Source organism: Chenopodium quinoa, unplaced genomic scaffold, assembly GCF_001683475.1.
Source record: "Chenopodium quinoa cultivar QQ74 unplaced genomic scaffold, ASM168347v1, whole genome shotgun sequence".
Classification (NCBI taxonomy): domain Eukaryota; kingdom Viridiplantae; phylum Streptophyta; class Magnoliopsida; order Caryophyllales; family Amaranthaceae; genus Chenopodium; species Chenopodium quinoa.
Window position 1 is genome coordinate 1303373 of NW_018744297.1, and position 14011 is coordinate 1317383.

A 14011-nucleotide genomic window follows, 5' to 3' on the forward strand; every position below is an offset into this window, starting at 1 on the left:
TTAAAGTACATACATATATACAAAAACGTTAAACCAAAGTATAGCTGCTTTAATTGGTAAACAATTTTAAGGTTTTCTTAGCTTAATATATATGTGTACATGTATGATGGTATTATCCTCTATTTTACTAACTATTTAAATTAGTAGTGCTTACTTATGATTTATGAATGAACTGAATTAAAAATTATGACGATAAGATTTTGCCACCCTACTTTAGGTTGTGGCATAGCATGATTGTAACAAATTATTCCTTACTTTATAAAACGTTAATTAATCGATGTGATTGATAATTCTAGTTGTTAAACTTGTCATTATCTGAGTTTTCTCGTATAATTATTTATTTAGGGCATGTTATCCTTAGGGCCGAAGGACTAATGCGCCCTTACAAATGAGGGCCTCCTTAGGCTCCATAATATTATAATTAGCTCAAAGTAACTTTTTGATTAATTCTAACAAGAAAAGCAACATTAAGGATCTGTTCTTATATGTTGAAATTCAGTTCAATTCAGTTCAGTTCAGTTCAGTTCAGCTCAGTTTAGTTCAGTTCAGCTCAGCTCCTAATTTCCTTCTCTTATAAAATATTCATTTCCAGTTCAGTTCAGTTCCGTTCAGTTCAGCTGAGTTCAGTCAATGAAAATAGGCCCTAAGTAATTTTGATAAATATATTTATGTAAGACTTAATTACTACCTATTTTCTCGATTATTATTACGAGTTTTTTCGAATTACCTCAAACAAATAATTAATGGCACCCAATATGAGTATGAGTAGATTTAAGGTTGAAACAAGGACTTGTATCTCCAATATGGCAAAACGAGATACGTGCGTTGTTTTTTTGCTAATTCCGAGCTCAATTCAGAACTTTAAGGAATAAAATTGTCCCTAAAACCTTAACCGAAGATTTTTTAACTTGTAAACCGATGAAAAAGTTGAATCGGGCTGCAATTTACAATTTATATGAACTTTTGGGCTGCAATTTGCAAAAAAAAAATTTAAATGGCTGCAATTTGCAAAATACAAACTTTAAATGGCGGCAATTTGCAAATTTTTCAAAATAAAATACTAGAAGTTGTGTAATTTTTTTTTTTTGCTTATTTCTCATTTATTATTAGCAATAGTACTTCTGACATCTTTGTTTAAAAAAAAATGTACTTCTGACATAATAGTACATGTAATCCCAAAAACCTTGGAGATTATTTTGGGAGATGAATTTAAATTTCTTTTATTTTCCACATTTAGCAAAAAATTCATTTAGCTTCTAATTTTCAATCAATTTTTTTGTATACGTGCCACATGGATCCGATTCCCCAACGTTACATAACATTTGATAAGTCATGAAATTTTACTCTATTAAGGACAACCATTGCATTTTTTTTAAAAAATGACCCAAAATCATCACAAGTGGAACTTAATTGAACTTGAGACCAACAAAAATATATATGTTGGAAGTGGGGAATTTTTTTGGCACATCATAAATTGATTTTGACACATTCTACGTGAGAGTATAGTTTTTTTTTTTTTTTATTCTTTTCTCATACAGAGGCGTGCCAATATCAATTAAAGGTGTGCCAAAATCAATTCCCGTTGAAAATATAAGCTTTACTCTCTTTTCTCACTGAATATCAAGTATATAGACTATACTCCATGTCCAAGTTATTTGTAACCATAAAGTTTGCTATATTTCTAACAAATGAAACTAAAGGATGTACATCCTAGTCATTTGACATTTTCTAGAATTAACCAAAGTGTTTAAGGGAGGCTATATGAACAACTTATTACTTTGGCATGCAGTGAACAGCTTATGAATAGCTTCGACATAACAAAATATACTTCTTTTGCTATGCATTAGCTGTGACTTTTGAGTATTATATGTGAGACATCAAAAAACTTTAAAATTGCGACTAATATACAATGTAATGGAGGTAGTACTTCGTATAATTGGTCAAAGTTCATTTGTTGATTAAATAAACAAATACAAGTAAGTTTAATATATTATCACTCTAATTTTAAATGATTGAACAAATAAAAGGATTTCAAATGATAATATTCGGCTTGATTTAAGTTTGTAAAATTGTTAATGAATGAAAAGCTTTATAACACTCATCGGTTGGCTCAAATTGTTTGCAATCCTACTACTAATGTGATAATAATGTTGACATATAAGCCTCATGTCTTTTAACTTTTATACCCAATTTTGTTTTCTTATAAGTGGGACAATTATACAAAACTTTTTTTTTTTTTTTTAAAGTAGAAAATTGATGAGGAATATTCCAATAAAAAAATTATGACGAATATATAAAAATGACATGAAAAGTAGACAATTGTAAACAAAAAACAAGGATAATGTACTATAATAATATGTGCTATTATCACATAACAAAGCTCCACAATAAACTTAATTATCATATTAAAAGGAAAAAAAAAAAGTTTACAACATACAATGGTTTTAAAAAAACCCCAAGAAAAAAAGAAACAAACAGAGAGAAGCAACCAAACACACCCTTAATATAGCCCATTGTTGACCCCATTTGTTGCTGTTTATCTACAATTTGAATGGTCTTTTCTCTCTCCATCCTTTTCAAACCCCATTAATAATTAAAAAAAAAACCACAAATTTAAATAGAAAATGATGCTTCATTTAATTTAAGCATTGCTCCTGAATGATCCAAGAGCCTTGATTGCTGCTGCTCTTAGGATGTATTGGTGGTAGAATGCTGCTACTGCTGCTCCAATGAATGGTCCCACCCAGAATATCCACTGTAATTTAACACAATTCACAAATAAAATTAATTAGTTATGACCGAGTAAGTAAAAGTTACAACTAATAAATAACAGAGGAAGTATATATAATTTAGTCACATACGTGCTCGTTCCATGATTTCTCTTGGTTGTAGATCACGGCAGCTCCAAAACTTCTAGCAGGGTTGATTCCGGTACCGGTGATTGGGATGGTGGCCAAGTGAACCATGAATACTGCGAAACCGATGGGAAGTGGTGCCAACACCTTCACAAATGAACAACAAAAAATTATATGTTAGTCACATACTTATTACTTGTATATGGCCATTCACTACAAGAAATAGTCACATTTGTGACCTAATTTTTCACCCACCGGCACATACATAATTAATATGCTACGCATACTATTTTAAAAATGTAACAACTTCAACCGAACATTTAAATTTGTGTAATATTATGGATAAATTAAAGTAAACTTACGGGAACATGGGAGTCTCTAGCGTTCCTCTTAGGGTCAGTAGCGGCGAACACCGTGTAGACAAGAACGAATGTACCGATGATCTCAGCACCTAGACCGGTACCCTTGTTGTAGCCGGCAGACATGACGTTAACACCACCGCCGTATCGAACATAGTAAGACTTTTGGAAGGCTTTAACTAGCCCAACACCACAGATAGCACCAAGACATTGAGAAATCATGTACAAAATTGCCCTTGGTAGAGACACCTTCCTGGCAATGAATAGCCCAAAGGTCACTGCTGGGTTGATGTGTCCTCCTACATATCACACCAACAAAAAATAGTTAACTATCAATTCGTCGAAAAAAAAATTAAAAAATTACTCCTTTAGGTTTTTTTAACAGAAGGAGTAGTTATTGACCAAAAGTTTAAACTGATGGTTGAATAATCTGGCAGTATGTAATATTGTTACTTACCAGAGATACCAGCGGTGCAGTAAACAAGGATAAAGATCATGCCACCAAAGGCCCAAGCGATACCAAGGATTCCAACACCACCACAGTCTTCACCACCAGCGGCGGGATCAGTCTGGCTTTTGTACCCAATCACGGTAAGGACGGTAATATACAAGAAGAGAAGAGTAGCAACAAACTCAGCTATGCAAGCCCTGTAAAAAGACCACTTAGTGAGCTCCTCCATATCTATGAGTGGAGTAGGGGGAGGGTCATGGTAGTCCTTAGCTGAGAACTCAGGCTGGTTCGGCTCGGCCACGGTTTCGACATCCTTAGTCATGGCGAGGAAGAGTGGTGATTAGCTAGAGAGAAAGAAAGGAGGTTGAGAGTGTATGTTGTTTGTGAATAGAAGAGTGATTAGGAGGGGTATTTATGCAAGGTTAAGGGGTATGTTAATTAATTATGTAAGAGTATATTATTTTAGTGTAATGTTTGTAGCATAATTGTGATTAATGAGTTGGATAATTTTAGTAATATTTAGGGCTGTGGGATGGCTTAATTATTAGCCGTCCAAATGACATTTGATTTTGGTTGTCTTAGCTTGCATTGGTCCCACCATTTCCCATTTTTCCAACGGCTCCCTCGTTCTTTTCTCAAAATTCACTAATGTAGTATTATCCTTTTTGTCTAGGTTTTTATTTTATTTTATTAATTTTCAACTTTATTATGTTTGGAATTTATATTCTTCATTTTCTAGAAAATGTTTTCGACCGTTTTTTCATATATAAAGTTTTCCTCTTTTATGGTATTTTTCGATTACTTAGATATGTGGTTGTCTTTAAGGTTTATATGTAAAAGTTCATGTCTAATACTTTCAACAAGCTACCATTTTGGATGTGATGAAAAATTCTAGAGGTTACATGAGATGTCGGGTCAACTTACAGAATCATTCATTGTAAGGGTATCAATTCCAAAAGATGGAACTAGATAATTAAACTAAAGCAACTATAAATTGAATGGTAGTTACATTGATCAAACATTCATTATTATAAATCATTTAGTTTGTCAATTTATCGGTGAATGGTCTATACCCAATCAAGAATGTTCATGGATCAATATCATCATGTCTCATATCCCTTCTTTTCCAATTTTTTTTTCCTCCGACCCTAAATATTTTTTTTTTATTTTAACTGTGCATAGCATGTTTGTTAGTGCAAAATTTTGACCATTAATATTGTTAGTTGCTCACTAGCTTAGTGAAAAAATATAACAATTAAATTTTCATAAGCTATTAATTAAGACGAATCAAATAAGACTTGATATGAGTATGGAACGAACGAACAGGGATGGAGGGAGTAGTAAATTGATCACCAACTGTTGCAACGTACCCCATAATTCCATCTTTCAAAACGTAAATAAATAATTCGTATATTAGGAATCAATCTAATTAGACACTACCATTTGTAGGAATTATAGTTTAGGTCTAATAATGTCATAATGAAGATTATTTCTATTGTTTTAGAGGTCAAAATGATTTCTAGAAACCAACTATGATATGTGGGCTAGTTAATTGACATATATTTCACTATTATTAGTTCTTATAAGGTCACTCATTTTAAGTGAGAGACTTGATCAAACTAACTCAAGACCATCACGCGTCTAGGGATTTCAATCATAAGGGTGTATTAGATTTATTGAATACATTATATCTATAATTGTTAAATACATGATGATTATTGATGTAATAGTCACAACAATAAGGTTAATCATACTTCTCCAATTCTATATATAAGATGTAAATCGAGACATTTAATAAAAGGTAAAACGAGATATTTTCGTAATTTTTTGCCAATTTTGAGCTCGATTTAGGTTTATAAAGGGCCAAAATAACTCCTAAAACATTAACTGAACAATTACTAACACACAAAAATAATTTACAACATGCAAATCAAGACATTTCTTGACACACATACTAAACCTTTTTTTTTTTTTTTTTTTCTGATATTGAGGTCAATTTGGATTCATAAGGGCTATAATGACTCCAAAAACCTTAATCGAAAATTTTTCGATACGCAAACCAAAACATTAGATGTTCAAATTAAAAGGGGTTTTATAATCTTAACCTCATATTTAGTTAACTTAATTTGCTAGGTATTAACAATGTTAGTCATGGTTTGATGAAGGCTGGGTTGGTCTAGGGACCGTGGCTAGGGATGCATTTGGGATGGTTTTGTTTGCTGGGACTCGGAGAGCTAGGGGGAGATGGCCTCCTAAAATCGCAGAATGTAAAGCAATTTTTTTGGCCTCAAGTTAGCTCGACGATATGGGGTGAAGAATTTGGTGGTGGAATCGGACAGCCAAGTTATCATTAATCGTCTTTCAAAATCTGTGATTTATTTTTCAGACCTTGATTCTGTGCTTGACGATGTTATGTTTGTTTGCAAGAATTTTGATTTTGTATCTTGGGGCCTGTTCATATTTATTGAACTGAGCTGAACTGAACTGAACTGAACTGATTGGAGCTGAACTGAACTGAACTAAGCTGAAATGAATATTTTATGAGAGAGGGAAATTAAGAGCTGAACCGAACTGAACTGATTGGAGCTGAACTGAACTGAACTTATTGGAGCTGAACTGAATTGAAAATAAGTAAATATGAACAGCCCTTGGTCGCATGTTAGCAGGGATGGGAACTCGGTTGCCCGTGACCTAGCTAGGCTAGTACCTTTTGGTCTTGAGCAAGTTTGGGAAAATTATTGTCTCCCTAATGTTGCTCCGTATGTACTTATGGACAATTTGTCCAATTCTTGATTAATGATACTTCTAGCTTTTTCCCAAAAAAAAAAAAAAAAAAAAAAAAAAAAAAAAAAAAAAAATGTTAGTCACGGTTGGGTAAAAGACTACACCACAAATATACCAGTGAGAAGGTGTTAAAAGTTTATGAATAAGAAAAAGTCAATACCAAAGGTATACCGTGTACCCATAAATAAAAACTTTTTTTTTTTTTTTTGAAATTAAAGGAAACATAAAACTAAACCAACATACTTCCTCCGTTACGCATTATGTGCAACAAACCTTGTTGCACGTTTCCCAAGACAAAATTTGTTAATGGTTAATTAACAAAGTGAAAGGGTGTGTGATTAAGATAGGAGAGAGAAGTGGGATAATTAACCAATCAAGGTCACCGCCCACCATTTCCAACGAACTGTCATGGCTTCTCCCCAACACCACCTACCAGCCACCAGCAGCAATATCCACCCACTCCTCGAAACCACCACCACCACCCTATCCCATGACTCCCTCTCACCACCGCAACCAAAAACAAAGATCTGAAACCACCGCAACCAAAAAATAAGATCTGAAACCGACACAATCAAGATCTGAAACCACCTCAACCAAGTTCACCCATTTCGCAACCACCACAAAACCACCCTTTACACACTCTCTCACCACCGCAACCTAATCAATTTCAATTTCGAGGAGGATCGGCGACTATATCATGGAATAGGAGGTCAGTGACTCGATCGGCGGTGGTTTCCAAGCGAAGTGAGGAAATAAAGAAGCAATGTTAGGGTTTTGGTGGCTGGGATTGGGGTTTTTCTCGGGATCTCGGCGCGGCAGGGGTAGGTTTGGGTGACAGAGGCAACTTGGGTCGGGAATTTTGCGGCGACATGGAGGGGAGGAGCTAGGGGGATTCGGGTTGTGGCTGGGTGGATTCGGGCCGTTGCTGTGAGAGAAGAGAGAGAAAAGTGGTGGTGGTGGCGGCGGCGGCGGCGAGGCTGGTGAGAGAAAAGTTGGTGATAATGGTGGTGGATGTGGTTGTGAAGGAGGAGAGAGATTGGGATGGGTTTAGATAATTGATTGATTAATTAATTTTGATTAATATGTTGATAACATATAATCTTAATCATTTAATATGTGTTAGTAAAGTTAACTTAGGGTACATTGGTAATTTATGTAAAAAAAATTACTAAAAGAAGAAAGTTTTAGTTTGTTGTAGATAATGTGTAACACCCGTTTTTGGAAAATGTTGCACATAATGCGTAACGGAGGAAGTATATAACTCCTTAATTTCCTAATATATTCCTAATTCGGCAAGTCACATGAAGGTTTTAGTTGGTCGATTTAGGTGTTACAAATGTTCTCTCGCTACAATCACAAACTATTTGAATATTAAACTCACAAATTTTAATCAATAAGCAAACTGACATAAATACATTAATCGGTCAACGTATCTTTTAAATATCATGCCAGACACATATATACTTGATGAAAATTATCTTCTTTAGAAATGACAGTGCTTCTAATAATATCATTGTTTACACAACAATAATTAGCTAATTATGCAACTACAGGTTAATGTTATCTGGCCTCATTTATTAATTACATGTTTCTCCCAAATGACACAATGATTAACTGATGATGAATTACAAATTTTGGATAACCTTATTTGTTGCGCTTGCCTTCTTGGCCAGCCTTGCAAATTGCAACACTAAAATACATTACGCTGATTTTAAGTGATCAATTAATTATTTAAAACTAAAAAAATAATAATAATAAAATAAATATAAATTAAATTAAATTATAAAAACAAATATAAATAAAAAAAAATAAAACAGAGAGAGAGAGAGAGAGGTTTCTTCATTTTTATTTTTTCTGTAAAGGGGAAACCAAACAAATAACAAATTACACGATAGTATTAAAGCGAATTACATGAATTGCAGCTTCCCCTACCATTTGGTGAGCCCTGTGTAGTCACTATCTATCTACTTCGTAAATACTGTACTTGTGAAAGGTAAAAGTTGAGCCGAATCTTCCTTAAAAGCCATAGTAAATTGATGTCACAAGAGTATAAGAATCCGAAAACACAATAAGCAAGTGGATATTAGATTTGAAGCAATGTATAAAACAACAAATATAGGCAGGGTATGGTTTAAAATAAATATATATATATATATATATATATATATATATATATATATATATATATATATATGGGCAGGGAAAAGTTGGTTTTTTTTTTTTGACAAAGAGATCTTTTAATTACTACCTTCGGTCCAAATTACTCGCAACTTTGGGATATTATTTGTGAGATATAAAATATTCCAAAGTTGCGAGTAATTTGGACCGGAGGTAGTATAAAAGTTGGATATTATTAAATAGAACGAAAATTACATTATACATTTGAGCAATTTTTTTTTTTTTTTTTAAAGTTCTAGTACCTTTTCTTGATATGAAGTACTCCCTACTTTCCTTTATTTTTGTCCCATTGTCATTTTGGCCGAAAATTAAGAAAGTAAACGTCGAAAAATGGTCAAAGGACCCTCCTCACAACCTAAGCATGATATAAGGATTTTTGGTGCCACATTTTTTTTATAAAAGGGCCTTTGTCATAAAAAGGTCTACTTAAAAGGACATTCCTCACAAATTAACCTTATTAATATTACGTTTTTATAATTTTTACGTGTAAAAAAATAAAGATAGAAGTTTGAAGACGCGTCTTGGAGACCGCGCACAGTCAAATAGAGCAAAAAATAGGGATAGAGGGAGTACTTCGAATAATTTGCTTATTTCTCATTGCGACAATTGTATTTATTTCTCTACTAGTTTTTGTGTCCTGTGCGATACTTGAGTTGTTTATTAAATTTTAAAATAAAATTTTAATCTATGTCAAATTTTAAAATATGTCATTAAAAATTAGTTAGTAATTGATATACTTTTGTGATGATTTGTTATCTAGTACACATGTAATGACTAACTATAATATTGGTTAAAATGTTCGATTAAATACATAAAAAAATTTAAAAATTAGCAAAAAGAAAATTAATTAAATAATAAAAATGTTCAAAACTCATTAGGTTGACCTGAACCCAAAACTTTGGGTAAGGTTGGAGAAGTGACCCAATCCGAGATGAATCATAACCCGACCATGATTGATAGATCTACAAAATAATAAACGTATATTAGATTGAAAAATATATTATTAACCAATTAATATATACATATATATATATATATATATATATATATATACACACACATATATATGTATATATATATGTATATATATATGTGTGTATATGTATATATATATGTGTATATATATATATAACCAAGTTATAATGAGAACTAAGGCCACTAATCTAGGCCCTTAGATCATGTTAATCCGACGGCTTACATACTTCCCGTGTCATTAATGGCATTTTTGTAATATTTGAATGTTATAAACTGATTCCCAGTTTCATTTCTAAAAAGTAAATGAAAATTTAGTAAAAGTAAATGAAATCGGTCATAAAGTAAATGAAATTGCCTTAAAAGTTTAAAACCTGGAAAAAAAGTTGCAAAAAACGCATAATTACGAAAATGCGATTAATGAATGCAGGTGAAACGTGAGCCATAAGATTAAGTGCGATCAATGACTGAGATTGGTTCTTAGTTTCTATTATTCACCTTGGTTCTCACATGATCTCAATTCTATATATATATATATATATATATATATTTCTTTTGCTCCAAAAACATGTTATGATATAAAAATTAAATTTTTATATGATAATTTTTTAGAATTATAATCTAAAATATTTTTTGAATAAAATTATAATTCAATTTGTACCTATAAAATATTGGTATTTTATCGAAAATAAAACTCTAAACTAACAATATTATCCTAAAATTCCGTCCAAATTTTGATTGAAAATAGAATTCTAAACTTCATTTTTTTTCCCAATGAAGTTCATCTAAATCTATCCAGCGTGTCGGGCAACACTCGGCGTTGCGACACTTGACGAAAAGTTAAAACACCAAGTGTCACTATCTCGGTGCATGACTAAAAGTTTAGCTTTATATATTAGTTATATATGTTTTTAAAGAGACGTAATTAAATACTCTTATTTTTTTTGTTATTTCTATTCAGCTTTTTACGATCTTCAAGTTTTACATTTGACTATGGGTCTGTTTCTTCAGCTTAATTTCAGTTCAGTTCAGCTCCAATCAGTTCACTTCAGTTCAGTTGAGTTCAGTTCCTAATTTCCTTCTCTCATAAAATATTCATTTGTTTAAGTTTTATTCAACTCCATTCAGTTTAGTTCAATTCAGTTAGCTCGGTAAATCAGAATAGGCCCTATGTATATCTTTAAGTACTCCCTCTGTCCTAGAATAACTAGAACGTTGGACTTTTTTTCACTATTCATGTATAGAATTTGACCATAAATTTTTTTACTAACATAACTAAAACATACTTTATCATTAAATATGTTATACTTGTTAGATAAAATGTTTCATAATAAAAGTTTCATAATAATTTTTATTAATATTTAATGATATAAAATGATGTCAAACTAATGCATCGGCATATGTGTAAAGTTAATTGTGTCAGTTATTCTGGGATAGAGGGAGTATGTAATAACAAAATTTACAAAATTTTGAGACTATGAAGTTACACATTGAGTAACAAGATACGAAAAAAAAAGAAGCAACATAGTATATATAATCTCCTTACAAGAGGATTCCTAATGCGTTGTATAAATGTTTTAACTCACTATGACATCGTATTTCATTGTTTTTTCTCTCTCATACTTATACTTAATCAATATAGGTAGTTGAAAAACTAAAAATTAAAAACAAAGGTAAATGGCAAATTTGATAAGAGAGCGATGCATGAAAAGTAGTGGGTTATGAAACAGCCTGTATTGAGAAGAACATATTGCATATGATTGTATTGGACATAATGGACCACATCCTTCGTTTTATCATCCAATTTGGTCGGTTTTGCTTTACATTTCCGGCCACCAATTTCTCCTCTTCAACTATACACATCACTTATACGAGGACGATTCTAGCATGTTTGTAAAGGTTTTCTTCTTTCTTCATAATTGGCTAATTGCAATGCCGTTATCTCACCTTTTTTTATTTTTTTTTAAATGAAATGGTCATTGAATATATTTTTTTGTAATTTCTTTTTCAATTTTGCTAGCTATTTCAAAAATTAGTCAAGTAATTTGTATATTTGATACAAATTAATTTGCCTCAATTTTATGTAAATAAGATTTTCGGATAAACATAAAATTGAGGCAAATTAGATGATATTTGTAAATCCACAAGTATAAACGTCACAAATTAAGTTAATTTGATGTTGAGAATTCTTCTAGATTTTCCGTCAAAGTAACGGTCTCATCTATTCAGATAGTTGTGCTAGTTACTATTTTCTTTTATTTGACATTTAATTTTAAAGGGGGAATTCCAAGTTTATCTTCATGATTGACAAACTTTATCAATCTAAGGGTATTTATGGTATTTCACCTTGGTTAGTTGAGGATGTAATTGTCAATTCCAGCAGCTGACTGGATATAATTGCCTTGACTAAGCATCCAACATGTGCAAGCCTCAGCCTTGTTGGACTTCACGGCACACGCCCAAGCCTTGTTGGATTTCACGGCTGCCATCAACCATATTCTTACGTTAGTCAAACAAACTCTTATCAATTCATGCAAATTTGTTTCAATGTAATTACCCCACAAGTGGCAAAATATGATTTGGGAAGAAGGAGACATATTCCCTTTGTATATTTACTTTCTTTATTTGTATAAATCAACATGCAAATTTTGCTTAACTTTCAGTAAAATAGATTTTCAATATTATAGTAAATTTATATTGTAATTCGGTTTATTTGGGAAGAAGGATGCATATTTCCAAAGTATATAGAATTACTTTCTTTATTTGTATAAATCAACATCTAATTTAATATTGTAGTTAAATTTGTAAGGTGTTATATTTATCTGATATTTTTTTAAAAAAAATTGTAATATATTAATCACCGTCTAAATTAATATTGTAGTTATATTTGTATGGTGTTATATTTATCTGATATTTTTATTTAATTAAATTTTGGTATTTTTATTATTTTCTTATGTTACGATTCAATGTAATTGTAGATATGACGAAATTGATACTCCCTCCGTGTTTTTTTAAGTATTACAGTTTGACCGGCACATAGTTTTAGGCAAATTAATTGACTTAAATAAAATAATAGGTAAGTGGTGTAGTTGGAGTATTAAAAAATTATAAAAGAAAGATGGTGGGGTTAATAGTTTATTGAAAAGTAATGAATGTGAGAGGAAAGATATAATAAAAAAAAAGTAGTAGTGGGTTTGGATGGGGACCATGAGAGGAGAGAGATATAATATTTTAATGCAGTTTTTGCCAAAAAAGGAAGTGTAACACTTATTAAAACACGGAGAGAGTAATGAAAATTTTATGGTTTTTGTTTTGAGTTGGTGGGCATTTGGTAAGAGATAATTTATCAAAGGAAACTGTGTGTCGAATCAAATGGAAGTCAACTGCACTCAACCAAGGTAAATGAATCACATTAAAGTCAATTTAGATCTTGATTTATATATTACTATTTAAAAAAAAATCAGATAATATAACACCTTACAAACACATTCAAACAAAGTTTTTTGAATAAAGTGAAAGTCAAATGCATTTAACAATATCTAATTAAATCAAAAGAAAGTCAAACACCAAACAAAACAAACCTATTTAAATCAAATGAAAGTCAAATGCACTTAACAAAAGCTAATTGAGTCAAATGGAAATCATTTGCACTCAACAGAGCTAATTGAATCAAATAAAAGTCAAACTCATTCAAACATAGCTTTTTGAATAAAATGAAAGTCAAATGCATTCGACAAAGCTAATTGAGTCAAATGAAAGTCAAACACATTCAAACAATGCATTATGAATCGAATAAAAGTCAAACTCATTCAAACGAAGCTTTTTGAATAAAATGAAAGTCAAATGCATTCGACAAAGGTAATTGAGTCAAATAAAAGTCAAACACATTCAACAAAGCTTTTTGAATCAAATGAAAGTCAATGGCACTCAACGAAGCTAATTAAATAAAATGAAAGTCAAACAAAGCTTTTTTAAATCAATTAATTAAATCAAATGAAAGTCAAACGAAGCCTTTTGAAATTAATTGAAAGTCAAATGCTTGAGTTGAATCAAATGAATCTCAAACATATTCAAACAAAGCTAATTGAATCAAATCAAAGTCAAATACATTCAAATATGTTGAATAAAATGAAAGTAGAAAACATTCAAGTGGTTCGATACCCTCAAGTGTGGGTATCAATGATCCCTTCTTAAGGAAAGAGACCATTGACATACTATAAACCTATAAAATTGAGTAAAATGAAAGTCAAACACATTAAAACAATGCTTTATGAATCAAATTAAAGTCAAACTCATTCAAATAAATCTTTTTGAATCAAATGAAAGTCAAACGCATTCGACAAAGCTAATTGAATCAAATGAAAGTCAATTGCAGTTAACAAAGCTAATTGAAAAATAAACACATTCAAATA

General features: G+C 31.3%; 1 protein-coding gene across 1 annotated transcript; it reads right to left on the reverse strand.

The window, feature by feature from the left end:
* Nucleotides 1-2331: 2331 nt before the first annotated feature.
* On the reverse strand, nt 2332-4064 carry LOC110695416 (aquaporin PIP2-2-like). Its single transcript, XM_021872653.1, has 4 exons — nt 3672-4064; nt 3218-3513; nt 2862-3002; nt 2332-2755 (listed from the first exon to the last, which is right to left on the reverse strand). Exons 1-4 carry the CDS (start codon nt 3985-3987, stop codon nt 2642-2644), a joined length of 867 nt encoding a protein of 288 aa, XP_021728345.1. The 5' UTR covers nt 3988-4064; the 3' UTR covers nt 2332-2641.
* Nucleotides 4065-14011: the final 9947 nt, after the last annotated feature.

Bases quoted from the DNA above. Each gene is read 5' to 3' on its own strand.
- LOC110695416 (XM_021872653.1), bottom strand. From the start codon at position 3,987: ATGACTAAGGATGTCGAAACCGTGGCCGAGCCGAACCAGCCTGAGTTC. The intron at 3,003-3,217 runs GTAAGTTTACTT...TCATTTGTGAAG, and splicing joins CTAGAGACTCCCATGTTCCC to GTGTTGGCACCACTTCCCAT. The intron at 2,756-2,861 runs GTATGTGACTAA...GTTAAATTACAG, and splicing joins AGAAATCATGGAACGAGCAC to TGGATATTCTGGGTGGGACC.